Source organism: Helicoverpa armigera, chromosome 1 (assembly GCF_030705265.1).
Source record: "Helicoverpa armigera isolate CAAS_96S chromosome 1, ASM3070526v1, whole genome shotgun sequence".
Lineage (NCBI taxonomy): Eukaryota > Metazoa > Arthropoda > Insecta > Lepidoptera > Noctuidae > Helicoverpa > Helicoverpa armigera.
The window spans coordinates 16,806,731-16,832,053 of record NC_087120.1 but is presented as its reverse complement, the minus strand read 5'-3'; the positions used below and the strand labels follow the sequence as shown (position 1 = coordinate 16,832,053).

General features: G+C 39.0%; 2 protein-coding genes and 1 long non-coding RNA gene across 5 annotated transcripts; 1 reads left to right on the top strand and 2 right to left on the bottom strand.

The window, feature by feature from the left end:
• Nucleotides 1–220: 220 nt before the first annotated feature.
• LOC110372435 (L-lactate dehydrogenase) lies at nucleotides 221–12,533 on the bottom strand. 2 transcript variants are annotated; one of them, XM_064036480.1, is made up of 7 exons: nucleotides 12,374–12,533; nucleotides 7,332–7,459; nucleotides 2,704–2,821; nucleotides 2,502–2,626; nucleotides 2,037–2,259; nucleotides 1,487–1,728; nucleotides 221–1,311 (listed from the first exon to the last, which is right to left on the bottom strand). In XM_064036480.1, exons 1-7 carry the CDS (start codon nucleotides 12,417–12,419, stop codon nucleotides 1,147–1,149), a joined length of 1,047 nt encoding a protein of 348 aa, XP_063892550.1. In that variant the 5' UTR covers nucleotides 12,420–12,533; the 3' UTR covers nucleotides 221–1,146. The 2 variants fall into 2 exon arrangements, with proteins under 2 accessions (XP_063892550.1, XP_063892543.1); XM_064036473.1 differs by lacking the exon at nucleotides 12,374–12,533 and adding an exon at nucleotides 10,680–10,816 and having other exon boundaries at nucleotides 7,332–7,544.
• A 2,169-nt stretch (nucleotides 12,534–14,702) lies between these two features.
• Nucleotides 14,703–18,768, bottom strand: LOC110372434 (L-lactate dehydrogenase). 2 transcript variants are annotated; one of them, XM_064036468.1, is made up of 7 exons: nucleotides 18,339–18,768; nucleotides 16,984–17,204; nucleotides 16,691–16,808; nucleotides 16,280–16,404; nucleotides 15,813–16,038; nucleotides 15,108–15,349; nucleotides 14,703–14,915 (listed from the first exon to the last, which is right to left on the bottom strand). In XM_064036468.1, exons 1-7 carry the CDS (start codon nucleotides 18,529–18,531, stop codon nucleotides 14,742–14,744), a joined length of 1,299 nt encoding a protein of 432 aa, XP_063892538.1. In that variant the 5' UTR covers nucleotides 18,532–18,768; the 3' UTR covers nucleotides 14,703–14,741. The 2 variants fall into 2 exon arrangements, with proteins under 2 accessions (XP_063892538.1, XP_063892539.1); XM_064036469.1 differs by lacking the exon at nucleotides 18,339–18,768 and adding an exon at nucleotides 17,491–17,825.
• A 4,831-nt stretch (nucleotides 18,769–23,599) lies between these two features.
• Nucleotides 23,600–25,153, top strand: LOC135117361 (uncharacterized). The gene is made up of 3 exons (XR_010276846.1): nucleotides 23,600–23,759; nucleotides 23,897–24,027; nucleotides 24,321–25,153. It is a non-coding gene; the product is annotated as an uncharacterized LOC135117361 (long non-coding RNA).
• Nucleotides 25,154–25,323: the final 170 nt, after the last annotated feature.

Below are 25,323 nucleotides of genomic sequence, written 5' to 3'. Positions count from 1 at the left end.
CAACCCTTAGATATATAGGTAAAATCGAATAGCACAAAATAAAATTAAACGATATTGTAAAAAATAATAAAATTATTGTGAAACTGGTCTAAGCCTCGAATGACATAGGGTTTCAGGATACGTTTTCATCATCACCATTGCTGAAATTTAGACATCCACTGTTACTGGGTTCATTGGAACTTTTGCAATACATTAAACTATTAAAATAAATGAAACATAGTCACATTTATAAGCAACATTTATTCATAAATAATGAAACATAACCTGTAACATAAAAGTGCTTTGAAAATGATAGACAAGCGTTAAGTTATCAGCATTACTTATTTGACATCATGATACACCAAGAACGGCAGATAAAGAGTAAGGAAGAAGAGAACATGTGCCGGCCCTAAACACAATTTATTGGGATTCTGGCAGGATGATGATGATACTCATAACGGACTAAATAATGATATTTCTTCACGTTCACTTGTGTATCTCTAAACACTTCTCTTTCCTTATCAGTATGGAGCTTAGAAAAGGTTAATAAATATATATATATATATATATATATGAGTTTATATAATCACAAAAACATGGTCAACATGTTTGCTATTTTCATCAATTCATGTTGATTTAAAGCCAAATAGTCAATTTTCTTCCTATATTTAGTTACAAAAATATGAATTAATTTGACAAGTGGTTTCTGAACGGTTTATAAAGTACTTAAAACAATGAAATTACTGTTTGTGGTATTTACTATCACTCACGAGAAACTTATAACTACTTCCAGAAGTTGGTAATTATTAATACTGAAAGTAAATATAGCTATTTATTTAAATTATTAGTGAAACTATCTTATTTTAGTAGATGTACCTACTTCTATGTAAAGATCGTTGGCTTGTACAGTCACAGCTAGATACAAACAGCTTACAGCTGAAAGATAATTGTCTAACAATACAAAAGGTTATTTTAATACCGTATAAAGTACTCATGTAAATAAATTTAATTTAAACTAACACTACACAGACGTCAACACGTTTATAAGTAGAAAATTCATAATGATAGACAAAACACGTTTCGTCCAATTCAGTCAAAATTTGCGAGATAAATGCAGTATATCCTGATAGGAGCGCAACAGGATTATGTTCGCTGGGCGAGGCGTGTTTAGAAGACGATCTTAGCCTGCAGGTCGGCCATGACGCTGGCGGACTGGTACATCTGCTTGCGCTCCGTGTCGGACAGCGGCTGCCGGATGACGTCCAGCACGCCGTTGCGGCCCAGCACGCACGGCAGCGACAGGAACACCTCGTCCGTGATGCCGTGCTCGCCCTAACCACACACAACACACTTTATTACACGATCACAAACATGACCTTATATAGGCAGTCGCTTTATCTAAAACACACAAACTCAATAGCGACCGCAACACTGTAGGAAATACACCAGGCAGATAGTGTTTTTGAGAAGACAAGTAAGAAAATGTGGATAAAAATGAGTCGCCAACCTGCACACAAGTAGTGACGGCATGCACGCTGGTGGCGTTGGTGAGGATGGCCTTGATGAGCTGCGTGAGCGACAGGCCGATGGCCCACGAGGTGTACCCCTTCAGCTTGATGACCTCGTACGCGCTCTGCACCACCTGCGTGTGAGTCTCCTGCCAGTTCTCCTCGTCCGTCTCCAGACCGAAGTTCTGGTTGAGGTCCCGCAGCCTCACGCCTGCGATGTTCACGCTCGACCACACCGGCACTGGGGGATTCATCAATCTTGATTATATTACGACTGCTTCTAGTAGAGCGGTGTTGTTTATCCAGTATTAATACGTTCGCTAATGCTGCCTGGCATTCAGCCAAATCATTTTTTTAAGGATAGAAGTTATTGGCGTCAATGTAAACGCAGCTGAAGCTGTCGCATTCGTACATACTGGTGGTACTCGTACGTAAGCGAAGTGATCTGAATTATATTATGAAACTTGCATTGAGGTAACTTTACATGCATTCTCTAAATGAGCACTATAAACGAATGCTTATAATGACAGGTGATTGTGTGATACGCACCGCTGCTATCGCCGTGTTCTCCTATGATGTAGGCATGGCAGGAGGTTGGCGCGATGCCCAGCTTCTGTGAGAGCAGGTAGCGGAACCGCGCCGAGTCTAGGTTGGTGCCGGAGCCCAGCACGCGGTGACGGGGCAGGCCGCTGATGCGCCACGACACGTACGTCAGCACGTCCACAGGGTTGCTGGCGATCAGCAGGATCGCGTTCGGACTGTATTGCAGAAGCTGTGGATATATCATTCAACTATTCAACGACGCATGCACGCACGAAGCACTAAATTGATTAGAAAGTATTATTGGGAGCTTCAATGTGACCCGATTCTTTTGGATCGTATTCAAAAGATCATCATCTCCCGAGCCTTTTCCCAACTATGTTGGGGTCGGCTTCCAGTCTAACCGGATTCAGCTGAGTACCAGTGTTTGCAATCGTATTCATAAGATGAAGGTAACTTAAAGATCAAATTTACCTTAGGTACAATACCCTTAAGCACTTGAACATTCCTCTGCACCAGGTTGCGGCGATCCTCGCCCTCCTTCTGCCTCACACCGGCCGCTATGACGCAAATCTGAGAGTTCGCAGTTATCTCGTAATCTGTGATGAGACAGAACAATTTAAATGTATTTATTTTGTGATTTGAAACAGTTGTGCCATTTACAAGTATTCTGTACCTGCGCCGGCCTGGATGTTGGCGTTGTAGAGGAAGGCGGATCCGTGCTGCAGGTCCATCATCTCGCCCTTGAGCTTGTCCTCGTTGGTGTCCACCAGCGCGATGTTGTTAGTAACGCCCTGCAACGTCACAGCAATGGCCATATCAGTTCCAATTCAAAAAGGCATACAAACGTACCTAACGTCACGTCGTGGCCTGGGGCCCGATTCTCCTAAGTTAGGATTGAGAACCTCCTTTTTGTGAAAGAGAAAAATCGCGACGAATTCATCGGGATCTTTTTTTCACCGATTACTCAAATACGTCTGGACCCATTTTCATTTTTTTTATTGTTATGTTGTTTAGGGTTCCGTATCCAAAGGGTAAAACGGGACTCTATTGTTTTCGCTCCTCTGTCCGTCCGTCTGTCTGTCACTAAACTGTATCTCATGAACCGTTATAGTTAGAGAGCTGAAATTTTCACCGATGATGTATTTTTGTTGCCGCTATAACAACACGGGGGACTCCCATACAACAAACGAGACTTTTTTGTCCGTTTTATAAATAATGCTACGGAACCCTTCTTGTGTGAGTCCGACTCGCACTTGGCCGGTTTTATTTAAGTAGGTTTTTTTATCAATATTATTGCTAGCCTTTGTCGCATGGTGACCGATATCAGTATCACGGAATGCTCTCTGAGGCTTTACCTTATTACTTTATGATTTTCTTGAATGGCCAATTTTAGCGAACCATGGTATTAACTTTATACAATAATATTATCAGCAGAGGTTCGTAAAATTCCCGTAACGCAAAATAATGAAGCTTAGGTACCTGTGCCAATCGTTGAGCATGTATAAAGCATGGTCCTCGCATGCACTCACATTTCCGCAGCTCTATTTATACGCCAGCGATTAGTCAGAAGTTTTTATTTGACGTTATACTCATTTATAATCAGTTTCCAAGTATTTGCGATTAGATTAGGGAGCGCATCCACGCTGCGCTCGAGTGCCTGACGAATAAGTTCGCTGACAAGCCCATATTAGACAATTTGGAATCTGTAGTATAGTACCTATTCAGATTGTATCTGTAGTATATGTGATGTACCTACCTAGGTACTGACAGGAGCAGATACTGAATAAGGTACTGTACATTAACGGGCGTCAGATGTTTATCGTAATCACATGAACCCTTATCAAAATTGCGTTATAGTAGCCTTCGAATAAAGCTAATTAACTAATTGTTAGAATGGCTGTGCAGTCACGGGAATGACTATTCGCTACAGCAGAACAATCTGAAAGATAAGCCCCTTTATCATGATGCAAACGATTAAAATTATAATTCCAACAAAGTTGTTTATTCATACATGTACCGACTGTTGACATTGACAACGAATTGAATGCTGTAAGTAGGTACGTAGACTAGCGATGGCATGTTCATGGGGCAATGAACGTAGCCCCATAAGGAGGCACAGTCTATTAGCTCGCCGTAAGTAGAAATAGACGCGGCCGCCGTTCGTCTGACGTGATGACGTCTTGCTGTGTTTATTGCATTGTGCGGCTCGGACCTGCTCATTTAGTGAACGAACTTATTTCACACAAACGTTCGAAAAAGTGAAGACTGTTACTGTTACAAAGAACTAACTTTCACGTAAATGCCTATTAGATAGTAGATACCGTGTTGAAAGATTGGCGATTGTTTACTCTCAAGAATAAAGATGATATTTAAAAAAATGGCTACAATTACAAATTAGTCATACTTAGCGCCTGATATCAGAGTCAATAAATCAGCATTTGCGTTGCTATCTCCGTAATCTATAAATATTGCAAACATCTGGAGTGCGTTTATTTGTGCGATGCGTCCGAGCCGCTTGTGATCATGACTCACTGAAATTTTGAAGCCTCTTGATATTACCTGTGATATTACTTTTCAGAACATTTTGGATTGATTTCAAGAAAGTAAACGTACAGCAATAAAACCGGCCAAGTGCGAGTCGGATTTGCGCAAGAAGGGTTCCGTACCATTATTTGAAATGAGCAAAAGAATCACGTTGGTTGTATGGTAGCCCCCCAAAATATTTATTTTATTTTAGTTTTCAGTAGGTACATACCTATTTGCAAGTAGCAGTACCTATTTGTAGCGGCAACAGAAATACATCATCTGTGAAAATTTCAACTCTCTAACTATTACGGTTCATGGGATACAGCCTGGTGACAGACGGACGGACAGAGGAGCGAAAACAATAGAGAGTTTTACCCTTTGGGTACGGAACCCCAAAAACGGTAAGTAATGTATAACTAAATGGTATCCCGATCCCGAAGATAAATTAATTGACGAAGCCCGATTAATAGCAATTTCCTTCACAAGGTTTCAGTCGTCTCTACAGACATTACAATAAATTCAGCGATAACCGTCGAAGCATGGCAGATGTCTTAATAATGATGGCTCTAACCTATAACGAAGGTAGTTCCCCTTCAAAGAGAGAGTAAAACTATCGACATTATGGTGAAATATGGCTGAAGGTGGTGAATCAGTGTGAAGTACCTGCGTGTGTAGTGAAGTAAGTGCATGAGTCATCGCAGAGAGACATACTGTTGGGATTACCTGCGCCCCGAGGGAATTACTAGCCTCCAGGCAAACAATGATAAACTTATTTATATTTGCCGTAACACTACAGTCGCTCGTCGCGCTATCCTGCTTCAACTAACTAATTAATATTCGCCATGCTCAGTGCCAATTAGTCTTTATACGGTAAAAACTATTCAAACATTTTACATTGATCAAGTCAACTACACATAAACAGGTAAAATGCAGCAGTTTCAAGGATAACGCCTCATGAATACTGATTTGTAATATTATTCAACTGTAACGTATTAAATGTGCTTAAAGTAATCAAAATAATAAACTACATAGTAAGATGTCAGGAAAAATAAAAAGAAGATGTAAAATATGCATTGATTGCAAAACAGCAAGCTGCCAAATCTTATCCTTCGTACCTACACAGTTATGCAGGATAATAAAACCGGTCAAGAGCGAGTCAGGAGCGAAGGGTTCCGTGCAATAATCTTTAAACGCAAGCACAAGAAAACGACAAAACTAATGGTCTATTTGGCCACTAACAGTACTTTGGTAACTGCGATAGGATAATGGAATGGCGTCCTCGGCCGATTTCGGCCACGGCGGCTGTTCTCATGTAAGGAGATCAGCCAGCTGCGCAGGACATATTATAGTGCACGAGCATTTGCGCAGATACAGGTGCACTCCCTATTCCTTAACTCTCATAACCCGATGGGACGGCAATCCGACACCACCGGAAAGAGATCAGGCGCAGAACCGACATTTACGTGCTCTCCGATGCACGGGTGAATCAATCACCAACTTCCAGACTACGGGCTGCTTTGTGAAAGTTCAAGAAAACCCACAAAGCGATTTCGGCCCGACCCGGGAATCGAACCCGAGACCTCGAGAACAGCAGCCGCGCTTGCGACCACTAGACCAACGAGGCAGTAGGATAGCTTAGTGCCTGGAATAGAGAGTAGCAAACGGCGAGGCTTTGGCTTGAAATACCACCAAACAATTTGAGTTTTTATTTTTTTTGTATTATTTAGATTTAAAGTAAAGATAAAGTAAGTTAAGGCATTGCTATTATCAATATCGAGCAAACATTTGCAAAATTATTACGTTTGTTTTATGGGATACCTACTTATTTTAATCAGATTTTTTGTATTTGTTGTCATCAGTGAAAATTTCGACTGTCTAACTGTCACGGTTCACGAGATAATATGACAGACAGATAGCTACATCTTAGTATTAGGTTCCCCTTTCACCCTTGGGGGTACGGAACCCTAAAAACGAACGTTAAGTCCATAAACGTAAAACAAGGAAAAACCAGCTGAGATTAGTTCCCGCGCGTCAATAAGCTCGCAGATATGCAGGCACACATAGGTATAACCACATCTAGCTTGGCAACAATAGCCCACTACTCGAAATCATGATGTAATGCCTAAACTTAGCTACGAAATTGTTTGTTCATTTTAATCAGTTTTTTAGGATATCAACGTCACCAGTCAAGTTATTGCAATTGGCGAGTTTGTTTTTGTCCCTATTCTATAATTCATAGGTAAAATACATCACACGCGATACTATTTGTTCAGCAAGTAGGTAAATAATATGGAATTGTTCAATCAATTTATGATTATTTTAAATTAAAAAAAAACGGTCAAATTGAGAACCTCCTCCTTTTGAAGCCGGTTAATAATTACTAAGTAACAAAGTTCCTACTTTTTATTTATCTGCTAAAGTAGCAACTAAAACATTTTTGCTAAACCTAGTATGCATATTTGCATAAAAAAATAAGGAAAACTAAAAAAAAACACATTTACACTAACGATAACACAAAATACATCAATAGAAAATAAACTAGGTACTATAGAAAATAATTTAATTGTTCCATTTTCCCGTTAGCTAACATGTTGCTAATTTATTTTGTAAAAAAAAATAAGTTGAATAAAAAAGCGCACAAGTGAGACAAGTTTTAGGTACCCGAAAAAATAAACAACATGCATAGCATAAATGCTTGAAATAAAATAAAATGTTGCCAAAAAATTACGTCAGAAAAGTTCGCAAGGCTTATGAATACAAAGAAGGCTGACATACCTGCGTGAGCAAGGAGAAGATGGTGGCCATGCCGACCTGGCCGGCGCCCACCACCGTCACCTTGTTGCCCAGCTCCGCCTCCTTGTCCTGGCGCGCCTGCAGCAGCTTCCTGATCGTCGCCATCTGACCTGACAACACAAGGCGCCGTGAGCCCAGGAACTCCCGAGGACGCGACCACTGACACGCCAACAGTGGCAGCACACGCCTCATGGTTAGCGATGGGCTGAGTGATGATTTTTCTGTATCAATGACTGCGTGACAATGACAAAAAAATATCGATGACAGGAACAATGACAAAATCATCAATGATTTTTGTTTGAGCACATCACGGGCCACGGCACTTCAATTATGAGTAATGATTTAATGAATGAGTAGATGAAATGAAATGATCGCGGAACGGTGTAAAGGCTTAGTGACTTTATCATTTGTTATTTAGTAGTAGGCGTAAAAACTTGGTTGCGTAAATACCAACGCACCTTTCCTACAAGTAATATTCCAATCTTACCTTCATGCTTTGTCCAGGCTTAGGACTGGCAAAGACTAGCAAAATAATACTGGTACCTAATAAAAATATAATATCATTTTGCTTTTCTTTGGCGCATTTAAAAGATTGGTATATTTACAATGATTAAATTGAGGTACTTACTTCTTGGTACCTATTTGTTTTTTTTTTTTTTTTTGCTTTTTGTTTTTTTTTTTTTTTTTTATGTGTATATCTACAAATATTTACATTTTCTTGCCTGTTGTGCCTATTCATTGGCTACAATTGACGTTTAAAAACATAAGCTGTTTTACTTTTGAAACTCCTAGGCGAGTGCGTCTTTCGGATACCATGGTACCAGCTCGTGAAAATACCCTTTCACAAGGCACTGATGTTGCCAGCACACAGCACTTAGTAAAAACTAATTTCGTCAAATTTGGGTAAACATGTTCGTGGTTTTTCCACCACTGAAGTGGAGTGTCGTGTTCCGATCCCATTAGAAGGATGTCATCGTCTAGGTACCTTTGAACTTCCGCTATCGCTCTTGATAACGGGGTTCCTTTAGGCTCTATTTTCGCAATTGCTGTCCTATATAAATTCCATATGGATGGTTCAGTATTACTTCCCGAGTTTTGTGTCGTAGCTAGGGTTGGAGTAGTTAATTGTTTAGTTTTGCAATTGACGCAGCTACCAATTCGATGACAACTTTTTTCGTTTCTTCAGCCAGATGTTGTGGAAACATGAAAATTTTAAACCTCGGATCTAAAAAAGTTGATAGTGCAAGTGTTCTGCTAAATTCCAAATTGCGAAACCTTTCCGAAGTTTCCTTTTTTAGCTTTTTTAAAACCAATTTCACAACATCATGCAACTCTCTCAACTCTAGAGTTTCTAATGTTTGCAAAGACACTGTGTGATTGGAATCACTTCTCCACCCGTCAAATATTTTTCTCCACTCATACGCGTAGACACTTCATCGAAGGGTTTAAGCACGCACTGCAAATCTTGAATAATTTTCCAATCATTGTCTTCAAGATATGTACCTTTGAAGTTGCTGAGTGGAAGTGTTGCAGTTACAGCCTCTCTAAGTTCAAGAAACCTTTGCAGCATATGAAAGTCAGAGTTCCATCGAGTTTCCACAGACTGAGTGAGTTTTTTTGCTGTTTTTGCCTCCGATTGTTGGACCTGATATTTTACAAACTTTTCTGTGGCCAAAGGGCTACGTTTGTAAAAAGATACAATGTTCTTCACTTTGGTGATTGTCTGTTGCAAATTTTCAACGCTTAATCCACTCTTGACAATTAAATTTAAACTGTGTGCATAACACCCAAAATGGCGCCAATTCAGCTCAGTCGTGATAGCGGAGACTATGTTACTCGCGTTGTCAGACACAACTATGGTAATTTTGTCTGTAATGTTCCAAGTCGATGCACATTTTCTTAATTGAGCTGCTAAGTTTATGGCGGTATGATGTCCAGGGAGGACTTCACACTGCAGGAGAAGCGACTTCAAAATATAGTTTTGATCGATGTAATGAGCTGTTATGGCCATATATGACTCATTTGCTTTTGATGTCCAGCAGTCTGTGGTAAGGCATACACTTTTTGCTTCTTCAGTCATTTTTGTTTTTGTTTCATTAAAAACTTGCTGGTACATTGATGGCAGTAAAGTGTTTGAAAGGTACTTACGACTAGGTAGTTGGTAAATGGGATTTAGACCATGAACAAATGCAACAAAGCCCTCGTCTTCCACAATACTGAATGGTTGAAAATCTAACATGAACAATTTCATAAGTAGTCTATTCAACCTTTCCTGTTCAGATGGTGTAATTTTTTTTCTCTGTGTAAATTGAGCTATTGTAGGTTGTCGAACTAAAGACTGCTGGATAATGTGTGGTTGTGGCAACGGATTACCCTCGGCTGAGTGACTAGCAGAAGAAGCAACAACAGACTGTTGAGTCAGATTTTGGGATCCTGCTTGATTAGAAGGGCCAGCTTCCTGTTCCAAACGTTGTTCTGAACTGTTTTGGTGCATACCCATGTTCCTACGTTCATCTTGAATTTCAACCGTAGGATGTTTTCTTAAAATATGTTTTTTTAAATTTGTTGAGGAAGTTTTATAGGATAATTTTACCCTGCACAGTTTACACACTGCTGTCTTTTCACCAACGGATTCAATGTCAAAATGTACCCAGACGTTGGATGTTTTTCTTAAAGTTGATGCCATTTTTTATTAATAGGTATTTAGGTAAACTGTAACCACTCATTAAATAAGAACGTTAAGTACCTACCATACGTTTTTAATATTTTAGGCACAAACTGCAAATACTAACTTGGTTTTAAAATTTGTAATACACTTCAATATTTACTACGGCATAAGTCAATTAACAAATTACACTACGTACTTCGTAAGTTCGTACGCGTAAAATAAAATTAGGTAAGGATGCTCGTCCTTTCCTAATCAAAAGTTCAATCCAAAACAATGATTCACAAAAAAACAACCTTTCGAGTCAAGTTCGCGCGCAAACTTAAACAACGAAGTGAAAGAATTGTTGCCGTTCCGTGCGCCCAGTCATACGATCGGGCAAGCCTCGCAACAGTCACACATAAGTGTCGCAACGTTGCGATTCGAACCGCCCGCCGCCGGGCCGCCGCTGCGCATTGCGATTGCGACCGAGCACACCCGAGCGGGGCCGAGCGAAACGGCCGAAAATCACCGAAGTTGGCATTCAATTCATTCATTGTCATTCGATTCGAGTAATGATTTAAAAGCATTGATGATTTTGTCGTTGTCATTGCATGATGAAATGATTTTAAAATATCGATGATTTTAACATGTGACATGATATCGGACTCATCTCTACTCATGGTGTGACCACGCCGAACGCAGACTAGCATCTGTGTTCCCGCTACTCGCTCTCGGCTAACTACGACCGTGGCCTTCGAACTACGTGCCGATCAAATCTGCTACATCATTTTTATACCAAAGTTTTCCACATAAATTTCCTTCCCTACATGGGTTACACAATATTTCATGTTTATTTCAGCTCTTTGTGTTCCAAGAGGTTATTCTGGTAATTGGTATAGATATGCAACTAACTACATGCTTATCCATTTCTAGAAGCCTTAAAATGCCGATCACGTCAGTAATATATATATTATGTATGTATGTATGTTAACAGTAGACCCAATTATTCATGGTTCTAACAATACTTTTACTGACTTACCTATCTGTTTATATTGCAGTCAAAGTTATGTTCGGTTTGGATTACCTATTCGTTGAAAGCCCAAGTTGTGTTTAGTAAACAAACATCAAGTAAATAAACCAGGGCTATAATTTAAGGCTTAATAACTAGTCCAAGCATTTTTTTGAGGTTGTTGGCTGTTTACAGATTTAAATCTACAGGATAGCATTTCTTTTTTGAGATGGGAAATCATCAGATGACCCATTCTACTGCGGATGCAATGGAAGAGAGTGTCAGACATATTATACTGAGTCGAACTTAACTCGGTCCCTGCTACAGGCCATTTTAAAGCGCGCGATTACCTTCCGAACAATCCCGCAGCCCGACAGAGTCTTTGGACGGCCCTAAAGCATTATTTGTACTATACATTTTTTTTCTACACCAAAAGTTGCGTCTCACAGGTAGGTAGCCATTATCGTCAGGCCTACGTAGTTATAAACTATAAGTAGGTAAGCGATAATCATTGTTATTTAATTATGCATAAACTTCAAGGAATAAAGTGTGTCTATGTCAGTTACAATTTCATCTAATGTGAATATCACATGTACTTTCAACAGAGATAGTGACTGCTCGAAACATTCGCATGTAGATAATACGTAGGTATACAGTGATATCTAACTGATAGAGCATATTAATCACTGTAGCATTAATATTGTAAGCGATGGCAGGACTTAGCGAAAGTCATTAATTCAGGTGCAGCAGCTAGAATTTTAGTATTTATTTATAAAGATGTGAATGATGTGATCTTTGGAAATTATATAGCTGCGAACGCGGCTTCATCGCACACCCTTTAGATTCGTTTATTTGTTCTGAAAGCAGGTTTTTATTGACACAGGTCCGACGTGAGTTGTGAATAGCACGGGCGGACAGGAGACAGTAACGATTTGAAAAAAAGTCTGCGGTCACTAAGTATACAGAGAACAAAACACAACAATATTACTAGCTAAGTATTCACTACAAAATAAACAAAAAAAAAATGTGCACAATGTAAGCACTTGTGTCTCGAGATATTTTTATTATAAAGTGCTAGTAATAAAAGGACGGTACCTACGCAAAGTAACCTTCACAGACAACACTTACTAGGTACAGCTAATAGGTACAGCTTTAAGTTTTCCTTGAATGCCACTTGCTACAAATAATTATTTATCTAATAATATTTACTGTTTCATCACTGTCAGTCAATGACAGCGCCAAAGTGGGTTACTGATGCCATGATTGAAATAATAATCGTTTTCCATGAATTAAAAGTACAAAGCTCGCAGACCCATGCAACGGCATCTGTTTATCATGCAATAATGCAACTCCATATAATAAACTTACCATCACTCGCGCCATTGCTGTGATTGTTCGAATTATTTTCAGCCATCTTCTTCAAAATATTTATATTTATCAAAACACAAAGTTATCGTTAAGCGTAGATAAAAATGGAATACAAAATTTAACGTTCACTTCTCAGCCGTCAGCGATAGACTGAATGAGCGGCGAAAACCGGTCTTCTTTTATGTGTTTTCCTCTGAACGAGTGAATGACCGAACGAATAGGAACTATCGCCATATGATTGTGTTGCGTGCGCGCGAAAATGTAGGGTGGCAGGCGCGGCCGCTGATCGCGCATGTTCCACCGGGACCACGAGCCAAGGTCACAGCGGTCAACGAGGACAGGATCAGGAGCCAGGGGTCAAAGGAAACATCAAATGTCATACTCGTCAATTCAGTTCAAAACAGTTTGAAATTACCTATTATCTTTTTAGTAAAATCTCATGAGTTGTATTGTTTTCAAGCTTTAGATGTCAAACTCTAATTTTGTGAGTAATAATGAAATAATCAGTAGGTATCTAAGCGTAATAATTTCAGGAAATCAAAGAGGAAAGTGTATTTACACAAATGTTGGCATCGGTCTCGGTCATAAAATACATATTTTTTAAATCTGGTTATAATGAACTGTGCCAGGTCAATTTGTTATTTTTGAACATTTTCCTCTTTCCAGTTGCCGTTGAATAATTGTTATATATGCATTCTATATGCACTTGTGCATCAGGGGAGGTATAGGGAAATATGCGTTGGTTATTTGCAAATTCGGAATAGATTCCCTACTTAACTATTCCAAACAAAGTTTAATACTTAGTACCTAGGTAAGCGCGGAACAGTTTCTAAGTTTAAAATGGTGAAACTAATGAAAGGTCACTCCACTGGCTCCGTAGTAAAGTGACTGCGAAGCATAGGTAGCAAGTGAAGGAGTACCTAAAGACGCCAGGTGTTGAAGGCAATAGTGGGCAGTGCTCACTGGTGTGCCGACTGCCGGGGCCGGCCGTGCACCGGGTCACGTAGTGTTGATGTCGGACGCCGACGCCGGCACGCGCCGCGTCGAGCCCGCTCCGGCTCACGCTCAAGGTGACCTTCAAAACTCCGTTTTGGATGCCACGCCATTGCGCATGACCGAATTAAAGCGACCGCTCCCACAAAAACACACCATAATCACAAAACGTACGATCTGATTTGCAACAGCCAGGTTTTTATACAGGACTACAATATTAAGAAATGGCTCTGTCTGTCTCCCGCCCAATTTCAGCTTTATAGCACTTCGACACAAGATTAGAGTTCGAATACATCAGGTCTAGATTCCATATTGTAGCGGCTGATAATATACAATGATAGAAAATCATTTGGCAAAGTGCTGGAGAACTAACGACAAAGTTCATTCACCTTATATAAACAGAAAATTCAGTATCAGTCACCTATTTATTTTGCAAGCAAATAAAAACTATCTGATAGGATTTTGTCGAAAACATTTTGCATTAGTATTTTATTAAATAAGGTCGAATATAATTTACCTAGCGGAAATCTAAATTCCTATTGAAGCTCATACCGTTCCATTATACATAGACGTACAAATTTATCCTTCGATTATAAAAAATCCTTCCATCAATTATTCTCTTCTATCTTATTGTACATTCACTATCTTAGATTCGTATGATGTATATAATAGGGAAATGCAATGAATGAACATACCTGAGGGCCGTAGCGTTCGTGAAGAAAACTGCACAGTTTTGAATAACGTCTGACTTTATTTTGAAAGAAAATAATTATCCTCCAAAAGGCTCATATTTGACGTGGCTTTGTCACGTCTCTTTACAAGCACAATATTTAGACACATAATCAAAATAATAAAAATGTTATCTTGTCTATCAATACACATATAAATATTTAAAAAGTATTAAAATAATAAGAAAAAACATACAGATACGAGTACCTATACCTATTAGAAATTGCTTACGAAAGAAACATTCAACCTTTTCCCCGACTTCCGGGAAGATATATTGTAAGTCTGAAATTCCTTTTGATTGAAATAGAAGTTCTGTCTTCAAACTCAGGCAAATCCTGAAATGAAACCAAGTTAATTAATAAAAAAGCTTGTAAAAAAAACGTTTTTATCAAATCGTCACAAATTGAAGACTGCTCCCATTTCAAACATTTAGTAACGACGATTACGAGATTGAACGACGAACGTACGAAGACGTATGTACGAGTGTCCTCTGTGTTTCCCCCTCGCCTTCATTGAGAGAACCGATAGCGAGTCGAATCAGAGAGTTAAATCATTAAAAGGTTTATTCGTATTTACCTGTAAACCTTCCACATTAAAGGAACCTTGCTCTATCATCATTTCGTGACTAAATAACAGGAGTCATGTACTAAGATATAATTTTGTTGGCAGCTTCTTGTATGTGTGCGACATTCTCCGCCCCCCGGCGCAGGACTGTCGCCTCTTGATCCGAGAGCGTCTGTCTGATGATGTCTGTGACTCCTGCGCGGCCCACCACGCACGGCAGAGACAGGAACACTTCGTCTCTGATGCAGTGTTCGCCCTGGTGTACAAAGAGGAACTTGGGTATTATTACGGCTTAGTAAAAAAGGAAGAGCTGATTTTGTCAGTCGTTATTTCATTTTTGGTACTGAAAGCGGAGAGCATAGCAGAATCACCGTATTATACTAAAATTATTATTTACGCCACATAGGAAATCAACAAGACTAATCCCAAACGAAATAATTGAACACACCTTTACATAAGTAGACACGGGAAGCACGGTGTAAGAGTTAGTAAATATGGCTTTGCAGATCTCGGCCACAGCGAGTCCGATTGACCAGCAGACGTTGCCCTTCAGCTGTCGCACCAGGCCGTCGCACCGCACGGCATCACGGTACACCTCGTTCCACATCTCCGGGTCCTTGTCTGTGCCGATCTGAGGGTTCACATCTACCAGCCGCACCCCGGCTATGCTCACATTCGACCACACGGGAACTATGGACAACACACAAAAATAACGTGAAACCTATTATCTTCCTAGCTATAATCCAGAATGAGAGTCAACGCACTACACTCGAAAAGTCATTTAGGGTCAATTCCCACTGAGAGAACAGCGGCCGGCAGCGGCCGTAAGAGCACGGACAATGTACGAGAGCGGCGCGGCGCGGCCCGGCGCGCTCGCGCTCAATCCCTTGCATTTACGGCCGCTGCCGGCCGCTGCCGACCGCTGCTCTTTCAGTGGGGATTGACCCGAGTATTAGGGTCAATTCACACTGAAAGAGCAGCGGCCGGCAGCGGCCGTAAGAGCACGGAAAATGTATAATGTGTAATGCTCAATCCCTTGCAATTACTGCCGCTGCCGGCCGCTGCCGGCCGCTGCTCTTTCAGTGTGAATTGACCCTTAAGGTAATCTGTGGTAGGTATTATCTGCAGTAATTCTATTGGAGTGCAAAGTTACCGCTGTTAGCTACGCCGTGCTGTCCTATGATGTAAGCGTGGCAGCACTCGGGGGCGACCCCGAACTTCTCGGCCAGCATGTAGCGGAACCGCGCCGTGTCCACCATGGTGCCCGTGCCGATGATGTTCTGTTTCCTGATGCCGATCAGCTTCCACGTCACGTAGCTCAGGATGTCCACTGGATCGCTCGCCACTATGTATATCGCGTCTGGACTGTACTTCGCTAGCTGGGGAAGGACAACTCTTATGTGCTGTGCATAATTTTTTGTTGATTTATCATCATTGTGTTTACAGATAAAGACGTTTGTAGGCATGATGACTTGATAGGCATAAGAAGGATATACCAAGCTAGAAAAAAACTATGAATACCTAAGTTGCATTGTTCAGCGGTTGTTGCAAAACTCATATTTCCTGATGACTGTTTTGGCTGTATTTACTCAGTGTAACAATAGTTGTGAAATGATTTACCGGTCCGACGATGGCTCTAATGATCCCCGCGTTCCGCGCTACGTAGTCGAGCTCGTTCTCGTCCCGGCCCTTGTACGTGCCGGTCGTGATGATGCACACCTTCGAGTTCACCGTGTCTGCAGGATCTGGGAGCAACCATCATCAGTGTTTTACCTAATATCAACTTTACCTATAAATACACTAGCTTCTGCCAGCGGTTTCACCCGCATCCCGTAGGAACCTCTGCCCATACCGGGATAAAAAATAGCCTATGTTAACATTTTTTAAATCGTTCCACTAGTTTTTGAGTTTATATCCATTACACACGAACAAACGAATTGTTCCTCTTTATAATATTAGTATAGCTTTGCTATTCATATTGTTGGGTTTATGAAATTTACTTTTCAGGATCTCAGATGACTTCAAAATTACCTTTGCTAGACGTTATCTTGGGATTATTAAGGAAAAGTGCGCTAGACTGGAGATCCATGTGCTCTCCTTGCAAGATCTCTTCATTCATGTCAATCATACATATGTTGTTTGTGATTTCCTAAAATAAAACATGATGAGATGTCATTACAGCAGTCGTGTAAGATGTAAGTTTATGTAACCTATTGCTAAGCATGTTGAACTGATCATCTTTGCCGGGTCAGTTCCAGCTGGAAGACTGATCATCAGTAGAATTTAGCACCAAAACAAATATACACGGTTATTCCAGTACCTACCTTAACAAGCAGAGTATACACTATAGCCATTCCGATATCATCGAGTCCAACTATACTTATTTTATCGCCTGAGCCGAACTCCTTGGGGGTGTTATAATTGAATATTTTCCCTATCGTGGTGAACTGTTTGCAACTCCGATCTTTTTCTCTAGAACTCGGTTCGGAGGGAACGACAACACTGGTGCTGTAGTTTGCATGGTTCCAAATGATAGACTTCGATTCTGTAATTAATTAAATATTTTTAAATATCCGTGACAGGCCTCGGAGTACGTAAGCTTCTCCCGTAAGTAGCTTTTTCTTATTGCCTGAAGTGCTGACTAGACCTACGTTAGGTGCATAGAAGATCCCAGTTATCTTAAGGCCATTCGTAAATATACATAATTTGATAAAGTAAAGATATGCATTCTGAGCCCATGCAATCAAATACCTGTGTAGCATACCTGCAAGTAATGTTATAAATAAATGATATCCATCACAATACATTAATAGTATGCACACAATACTCACGGGACGGGGTATATACATGTATATACTGTGCTTTTAAGACGTGTTTCCTAGCTCCGCGGCCTATTTGCGGTATTAAATCCCTGATTATAGGGAACATTACTTGTACAAATAAAATAAAAACAATCTATCTGTCTTGACTTGCTTAAACTGTTGACAGCAAGAGTTTTTGAAAGTCTGTGATGTTTTATTGGCCACGTTGAAACATTAAAGAGATCGGTTATAGTTTTGGATCATTGGATGGTACCTAAAAGTTGTAAAGTGCGAGAAAACCTTCACTGATGAAACATTTGATATATAGGTAGCCAGGCTAGGTAGTTTATGAATAAAATTATGATGTACATAATATCCTAAAAGCGAACGAGTGCAAATAAAAACCGGCTTATTCCAAAAATAACTGATCATGAGCTGTTCACATTTAGCGGATACGGAATGCACCGCATTAGCGCAGTCAGAAATGAGACATTCTTGTTTTTGAAAGAGATTATTTAAGAGATAACAGATTTTGCCTCATTCATTATTATTTTTTTGAGAAATCAATGCTACATCGTTACGTCTGAATTTCACAAGATATTAGTCAGAATGATCAGACGGTGTGAGTAGTTATGCTGTGTAGATGATAGTTATCACGTAAGTGTGTACAGTTCCGAGGAACCGGTCGGACATTCGCGGCCACGTATCTCGTATGACTCATACTATTCAAGCTATGATATAATTAAATGGCGCTCCCGTACGTCTGTGCAGACTTCTGAAAGAGCACGTACACGCAACTCATGTGATTCCCTAGTTATTTTCACTGTCATTGTCATATATCTGAGAATGCCAATCTTCGGGAGACATGCGATACCCACTCATTTGTTTTGATTTCGGATCTAGTACGATGCTTTTGCTCCATTCCATTCTGCTATGTGTTCGGTTTCGTGGGTTCAATTCTAGCGTTAAACCGATATTTATATGGTTAGGTGCGGTGCTTGACTTCCAATCTGAATGTTCTCCGCGAATTAACTGAACACTACCTATAGTTGAATTAACCAAAATACACATTAATTAACACTTGTACTTAGATATACTTAATACACTTATGAATTGTGCAATATTGTATGTTTAATTACAAGAGAGTGATGTGACGTTTATGGGTTGTTATCATATAGAATAAGCTCCATATAAAAGCCAGTTAATTACTGGGTAGTGTCGCTTTGCCAAATTGGTGTTAAAAGGTCGTCCATATATATCGGGGTGAATGTCATTATCAAGACAGTGATAGATCTAGACACACGGCAGTGTGTCCGCCAAGTTCGAGCAAAAAAAGCGACACACCGGCCGTGGGTTATATTACACGAACCATTTCGGGCCAAATTCGACCCCCCTATAACTCAAAATCTATTTTATTTACGCGTATCAAATTTCTAGTATCTGTTGAGACCCCCTCACTTAGCTAAAATACAATTTTTTTTTAATATACCTATTGTAGGTCTTAAGATATTGACGTCAGAAAATCGCTATTTTTACTATACACTCACTGACTGACTGACTCACTCATCAAAAACCTAGACCACTTCCAATGGTCGTATTGACTTGAAATTTGGCATGGAGGTAGGTCTTTATGTCAAGATAAAGGGAAAAATCTGAAATTGGCCAAGTGTGAGTCGGTTTCAAAATAATGAAGGGTGTAAATTTATAGCCATAAGGAACTAAAACGAACTTTTATCTATATTTATATAATATATCTTCGAATGGTCGTACCGATCTGAAATTCGTTACAAAGGTTTGTATTTAGTCAAAGTAAAGTAAAAATCTGAAAACGGCCAAGTGTGAGTCACTTTCGAAAATAACGATGTGTAACATAATACATGATGACATGTCATGTCAGTCAGTTGGTAAATCTAGTCCATTTAGTCAATCTAGGTCATTTCTTTGTAAGAAGCATAGTGTATATTCAAAAATCTGAAAGATAGTATAAATGAGACATTTCCTTAACTAACTTAATCATAAGTAAAAAAAATAATAATAAACAACCTTACAAAAATAAATGAAATCCCACCCAAAACAAAAATGTGAAAGACTGCCAAGTTCGATAATATGGGAATGCTTCGCCAATAAAAGAAGTGAGATCTGAATAAGTACCAAGTTCCATACACATACCTCAGTTAAAAATAGTTACTTTTTAATGATATTACTTGGCAAGTTTTCACACACCTTGTTATAAACCTACTAAACGCAATGAATCAAGTATTTAATTTTCTATTAAAACTTGCCAAGTAACATCATTAAAAAGTAACTATTTTTAACTGAGGTATGTGTATGGAACTTGGTACTTATTATCGAACTTGGCAGTCTTTCACATTTTTGTTTTGGGTGGGATTTTATTTACATAATAAAGGTACACCAACTACGTTTGTACCTATTCCATGTAACGCAAAAAACGCAAAAATAGCGGAATGCCACATACGCTTCAATCGTAATTCGATTCGGGATTGGATCTCAGTCGAATCGAGTCGAACGTGAATCGTATGTCGCTTAAGTAAAATTAGGAGAATCGGGCCTCAGGATTTTCCGACCGATCATTTGTAGGACGTGTATGGTCGTGTGTTGGTCCTACTATTTCCATTAGTGCGTGAAGTGGGCCGAGATCGCTAGAGTCGGCTCTACATACACGTACACTACATTCTTGGTCTCCGCCTATATCTAGACCTACATATGAAAAAATCTTATCACTCTTATCAGTTTACATGCTCAGTTCTATAAAAGAAAAAATAACACTTGGTTTAAACTAGTTTAACGTTTTATGACTTCTCTATCAGTAGGTGGATAATAAATAAAATTGCCTATTAGGTACCTATCCGGTAATACAATGTAATTTTCTTACCTACAATAAGCAATGCAGCAATGTTGAATACATGCCTATAATAATATGACTGAAATTTAAAGATAATATTTATTTATTGCAAAATTTATACAGTTACAGAAATGCATCATAATCCTAGGTAAGTATACATTACGCTGTTAGGGCGCAGCAACTTATTATACGTACCTATAGAATTGTTTAAGGTAAATTTTACATTATTTTATAAAGATAAAAATAGTCAAGAAAAGACTTACTACGAACACGGACTATTAACCAAAATGTCAAGAATTTCTGAAAAAACTGTTAGAAGTATCAAGTAGAAAGTTAATTTTTAGAACACACAATATCGATCCTTGTCTAAGGCAAGTTCAAAACCCTGCTCAGTGAGAAGTTGATTGAACTTCAACCCTTATCAGATTTAAGGTCACAGCCCAAAACTAGGTGCTGGACTTCAAAATTAAACAATGTAAACATAGGTAAGTATCTACTTATTAAACTGTGCATAGTTCTGGCAGGCCTCTGTCACTCGACGTACTTGCGCGCGATAAATGCCTACCGCTCGCTGGGTTACCGGTAGCCCCACGCGGCTCAGGGCTTTCAATAGTCACACGCGCCGCGCGCAACCCAATATTATTATTTTTATTTCGTGGCATGTTATGCTGTTGGTTTTTATTAGGTTTTTTAAGCTACCTCACAAACTGATGGATTATTTTGAGTTGTGTTGGTTTATATGCGACTATTGTAAGATTTAGAAACATTTTATATGTATGAACTTATCTAGTAATTCCATTTTTAGGGTTCCGTAGCCAAAATGGCAAAAACGGAACCCTTATAGTTTCGTCATGTCCGTCTGTCCGTCTGTCCGTCTGTCCGTCTGTCCGTCTGTCACAGCCGATTTACTCGGAAACTATAAGTACTACAGTGATGAAATTTGATGGGAATATGTGTTGTATGAACCGCTACAAAAATATGACACTAAATAGTAAAAAAAAGAATTGGGGGTGGGGCCCCCCATACATGTAACTGAGGGATGAAATTTTTTTTTTCGATGTACATACCCGTGTGGGGTATCAATGGAAAGGTCTTTTAAAATGATATAAAGTTTTCTAAAAAACATTTTTCTTAAAGTGAACGGTTTTTGAGATATCAGCTCTCAAAGTCGTAAAAAGTATGTCCCCCCCCCCTCTATTTTTATAACTACGGGGTATAAAATTCTAAAAAAAATAGAGGTGATGCATGCTAATTAACTCTTTCAACGATTTTTGGTTTGATCAAAGTATCTCTTATAGTTTTTGAGATAGGTTGATTTAACTGTAATTTACGGAACCCATCGTGCACGAGTCCGACTCGCACTTGGCCGGTTTTTTTTTATATATAAATTAATACTTATCTACTTTATGATTTTAACAACAGAGATCATTAGGTACTTATTTTACTTTAGATACCTACTTAGTTATATGAACTGTATTGTGATTTTTGTAGCTCAATACACATCTCGAGTGTAAGTAGGTATAGTTCTGGTCCAATTTAATGACGACTCGGAACATTACGCGTGTAACTAAACCAATTTTAGGTATGTATCAACACTCGACGGAGTTGTACCATAAGGGGTATGGCACTTGTGCTCGAAAAATAGTTGGAAACCGCCTTTGATTTTGACTAAGTACTTACCTATGCTTACGTATTAGGTAATATTTAGTAATATGTACCCATACTCCATTTTAGTAGGTAGTTAACTAAAGAAAAATATTCTTGTAACTTTGTTTTCCTACTTAAATATTAATAAATTGTAAGAAGCAACCCTAAGCACGGCCACGGCACGGTTGCGGTCACTGAACTGTGCGCTATCGCATTGGAATAACAATCAAGCGCTCGAGCTTTTAAGGTTCATTTTATAACGCAGCTAGGAATTTGTAGGTAGTTGGGGAACTTGTAGGTGCTTATAGCAGTAGGTATGGACTTTTTTGTATGGAGTGATTTATCTGTTACGTAGTAACTATTATATAATCTGTGGTTCTGGCTCGAACATTGTAAATATATTTTTGTAAACTCTTTAGAAAGTGCAAATGTACATTATGTACCTAGTAGGTAGGGCTGCCATCCGTCCGGGTTTCCCCGGATTTGTCCTCGTTTTGACCCCGTCCGGGGGACGTCCGGGCGGGTTTTCAAGAAGCGTCCGGGGAAAACCCGGACACTTTTCATGTAAGAAAGCACCTTACTGTATTTATGTATTTATCGGCATTATGATACAAAACACTAACTTCATTCGGTGTAAGAGTGCCCGGGAAAAAAATGCGATTTACGTCAAATGTCCGGGTTTTTTTTTAATTTTTGTCCGGGTTTGGCGAAATTCGAGATGGCAGCCCTACTAGTAGGGGACAATAATAAGCTTTTGTTCAGAACTGTACCAACGCCGGCGACATAAGTATGTCGTAAAACCAGTCGCAAGTGTTTATTCACTCCCAGACTCGAATAAAATCTTAGAGGTCGTCTGAATGTCATCTTATCCTGGCGTCTTTGCATCAGTATGTGATGCAAGTCCTTTGTTCAACCGTTACAGCCCTTTCACACGGCAGTCCAGTTTTGCGGGACCGGCATTTTACTGTATCCTGCAAAACTGAACTACGTGTGAACACAGCGTCCGTTTTTGCAGGACTCTCGCTTTTTACTGGACGAACGATCCAGTTTCAAATCGACGGGAACAGCATTTTGCAGGATCCTGCATGCGGTTTGCTCGTATGAACACTAGCATATAATATCTTTAGCGATCAAACAGGATCCTGCAAAAAACGGTATCCTGCAAAAAACTGGACTGCCGTGTGAAAGGGCCGTTAATGTTACCCATTTTATATTTCTTTTAAAAACCGAATTCATGCATGATGAAACGCAGACAACTATTCCTCAATACCTATTTGGCCTTTCTTTTGTCATAACACATTTAATCCACCAAATATCTAGGTAGATTTTGATATAAGCATACCTTAATATCACCATGTTTCCTTGATGGTAACAAACATTTAAGTACCAATTGATACCTTTTGTACCTGGCACATAGCCCTTTGTGCTACTTAGGCGAGCAATATCTAATTGTGCAATCGAGCTTAACATTTCATGTTATTTCACCATTGTCTATACATATATAATTACAAATATTATTTGGTATTCAAAGTACCTATAGGTAAGTACCATAGATAAGTAGTTTGAGCACAGAAGACCTTTTTAAGGTGTCATGTGTCATTAGAATAAAATGTGTTGTTTTTGTCTGATTTTTAACACGTCACGTTTCTGTCAAATTTGCTTATTTGCGACTTTGCGTTCATGGAAATAAGTTTTCACTTTTAAAAAGATATTTTCTTGTTTGCTCTTAATTTTGCGAAACACTAATCGTTGCGTAGAAAATGAGTACGTGGAGAATGGCCGGTTTGAAGTATGTTAACATTCACTTATTCAATATCTGTTATAAATTGAAACTCGGAGCCTTGCTTCAAGACTGTCTCTTATGTATTCATGAACATGATCAGACCTTAATCCTTTATCTCTTTACGTTTATTCTGCATTTGTCAGTTACGTGAACTACTCGAACATAGCGGCGAACATTTTGCGTCGATCGCTGAAGGCGGATTTGAAGGAGGCGGCCATGAAGCGCGGACAGTCTACCATCAGATACTTCTACTGGGTCAATGGGGAACCGCTGCGTGAGTCTCTTCACCAATAGCTGTATTCCCGCGTCCCGTGGGAACTACTGCCCGTACCGGGATAAAATATAGTCTATGGCACTCGGGAACATTGTAGCTATCAGTCAGTGAAAGAATTTTGGAAATTTAAAAAGCGGTTCCAAAGATTGCGCCCTACATGCAAACTTACAATTTACCTCTTTATAATATTAGTATAGATAGACTGTCTGTAGTCTCCTAGTACACGAGTAATCAATCCCGTTATGTTTCTTTGCTTAATTAAGCAGGTAATAGCTGTTTGTATTTATTTTCAGCCGAGGGACACAAGCCGAAGCCAGACGAAAAGGGAAAAGCTTGATATTTATTTTGTACCTACGGTTCATTTTTTAGATAGTATATTAATATTATATAAATCCTTTAAGGTAGGATACATTATAGGAAATATTTTAAATGGTCATCTCTTTTGATCTCTTCATGGAATCCCAATTTAAGAATCGTATATCTGCTATTCATCAGTCCGTCTACCACTGAATAGGTACTTCGTTTCTCATAATATGTCACATAACAGAATCAAATAAATAACATACAAAGAGATTTTCCTCCGTGTTAATGACCTTACGAAATGCCGTGCGCGAGGCTGACTCGGACTTGGCCGAATTATAAATAGGAACCACGCGTACCTTTCCCGTTCTTGCTTAATTGTCTTTAAATAATATTTCAAATACCTACTTATCTAATGCGCGAAATGAATAAAATATATAGAATGCAGGTAAATAAATATAAAAAGCAATTTGAAAAAATATAAGTTAAAATTGCTAAACCCGAATTATTTATTTATTTTATTATCTTTCATTCATTTCTTGTGTTATTTAAATAATTGCTAGACAAATAATTTATTTTAAAAGTGATAAGGCGAGGACGAGGTATATTTTGTTGTTAACACCAAACTATTGTATGAATTATTTTGAACAGATAATGGGATTGTGATTTTGTGATATACTTATCGTAAAAATATTTGCTGAATGAGAAACATTATTTTTTTGGTTTGTATAGTAGAATTCTAGCCAACAGCCTGTGTATCTTGATGTCCTTTACAGAAAATAAATGTTCCTACAATTATGATTACAAAGTATTTAAACCATTTGAATGATAGTTTTAATTTGACCCTATTGTAATACCTAGTTTAAAATACATGCTGCTTTTTATGAACAACATTAACTAGCCTTTTGATTTTGAGTTTAGTGACGTAGGGCGACATCTAGTGTTGCTCCAATTCTAATTGTTTTGACTGCACAAAATGGTCAAGATATACGTGTG

What these genes read in the sequence shown, in the direction of transcription:
- LOC110372435 (XM_064036473.1), bottom strand. Translation starts at nt 10,706, where the DNA reads ATGCTAGTCTGCGTTCGGCGTGGTCAC. An exon ending in TCTGCGTTCGGCGTGGTCAC is followed by an intron (nt 7,545 to 10,679) that starts ACCATGAGTAGA and finishes AGCCCATCGCTA; the next exon opens with ACCATGAGGCGTGTGCTGCC. An exon ending in TTAAGGGTATTGTACCTAAG is followed by an intron (nt 2,260 to 2,501) that starts GTAAATTTGATC and finishes ATATATCCACAG; the next exon opens with CTTCTGCAATACAGTCCGAA.
- LOC110372434 (XM_064036468.1), bottom strand. Translation starts at nt 18,531, where the DNA reads ATGTGTATTTTGGTTAATTCAACTATAGGTAGTGTTCAGTTAATTCGC. An exon ending in GCACGGCGTAGCTAACAGCG is followed by an intron (nt 15,350 to 15,812) that starts GTAACTTTGCAC and finishes TGTTGTCCATAG; the next exon opens with TTCCCGTGTGGTCGAATGTG. An exon ending in CCGTGTCTACTTATGTAAAG is followed by an intron (nt 14,916 to 15,107) that starts GTGTGTTCAATT and finishes TTTGTACACCAG; the next exon opens with GGCGAACACTGCATCAGAGA.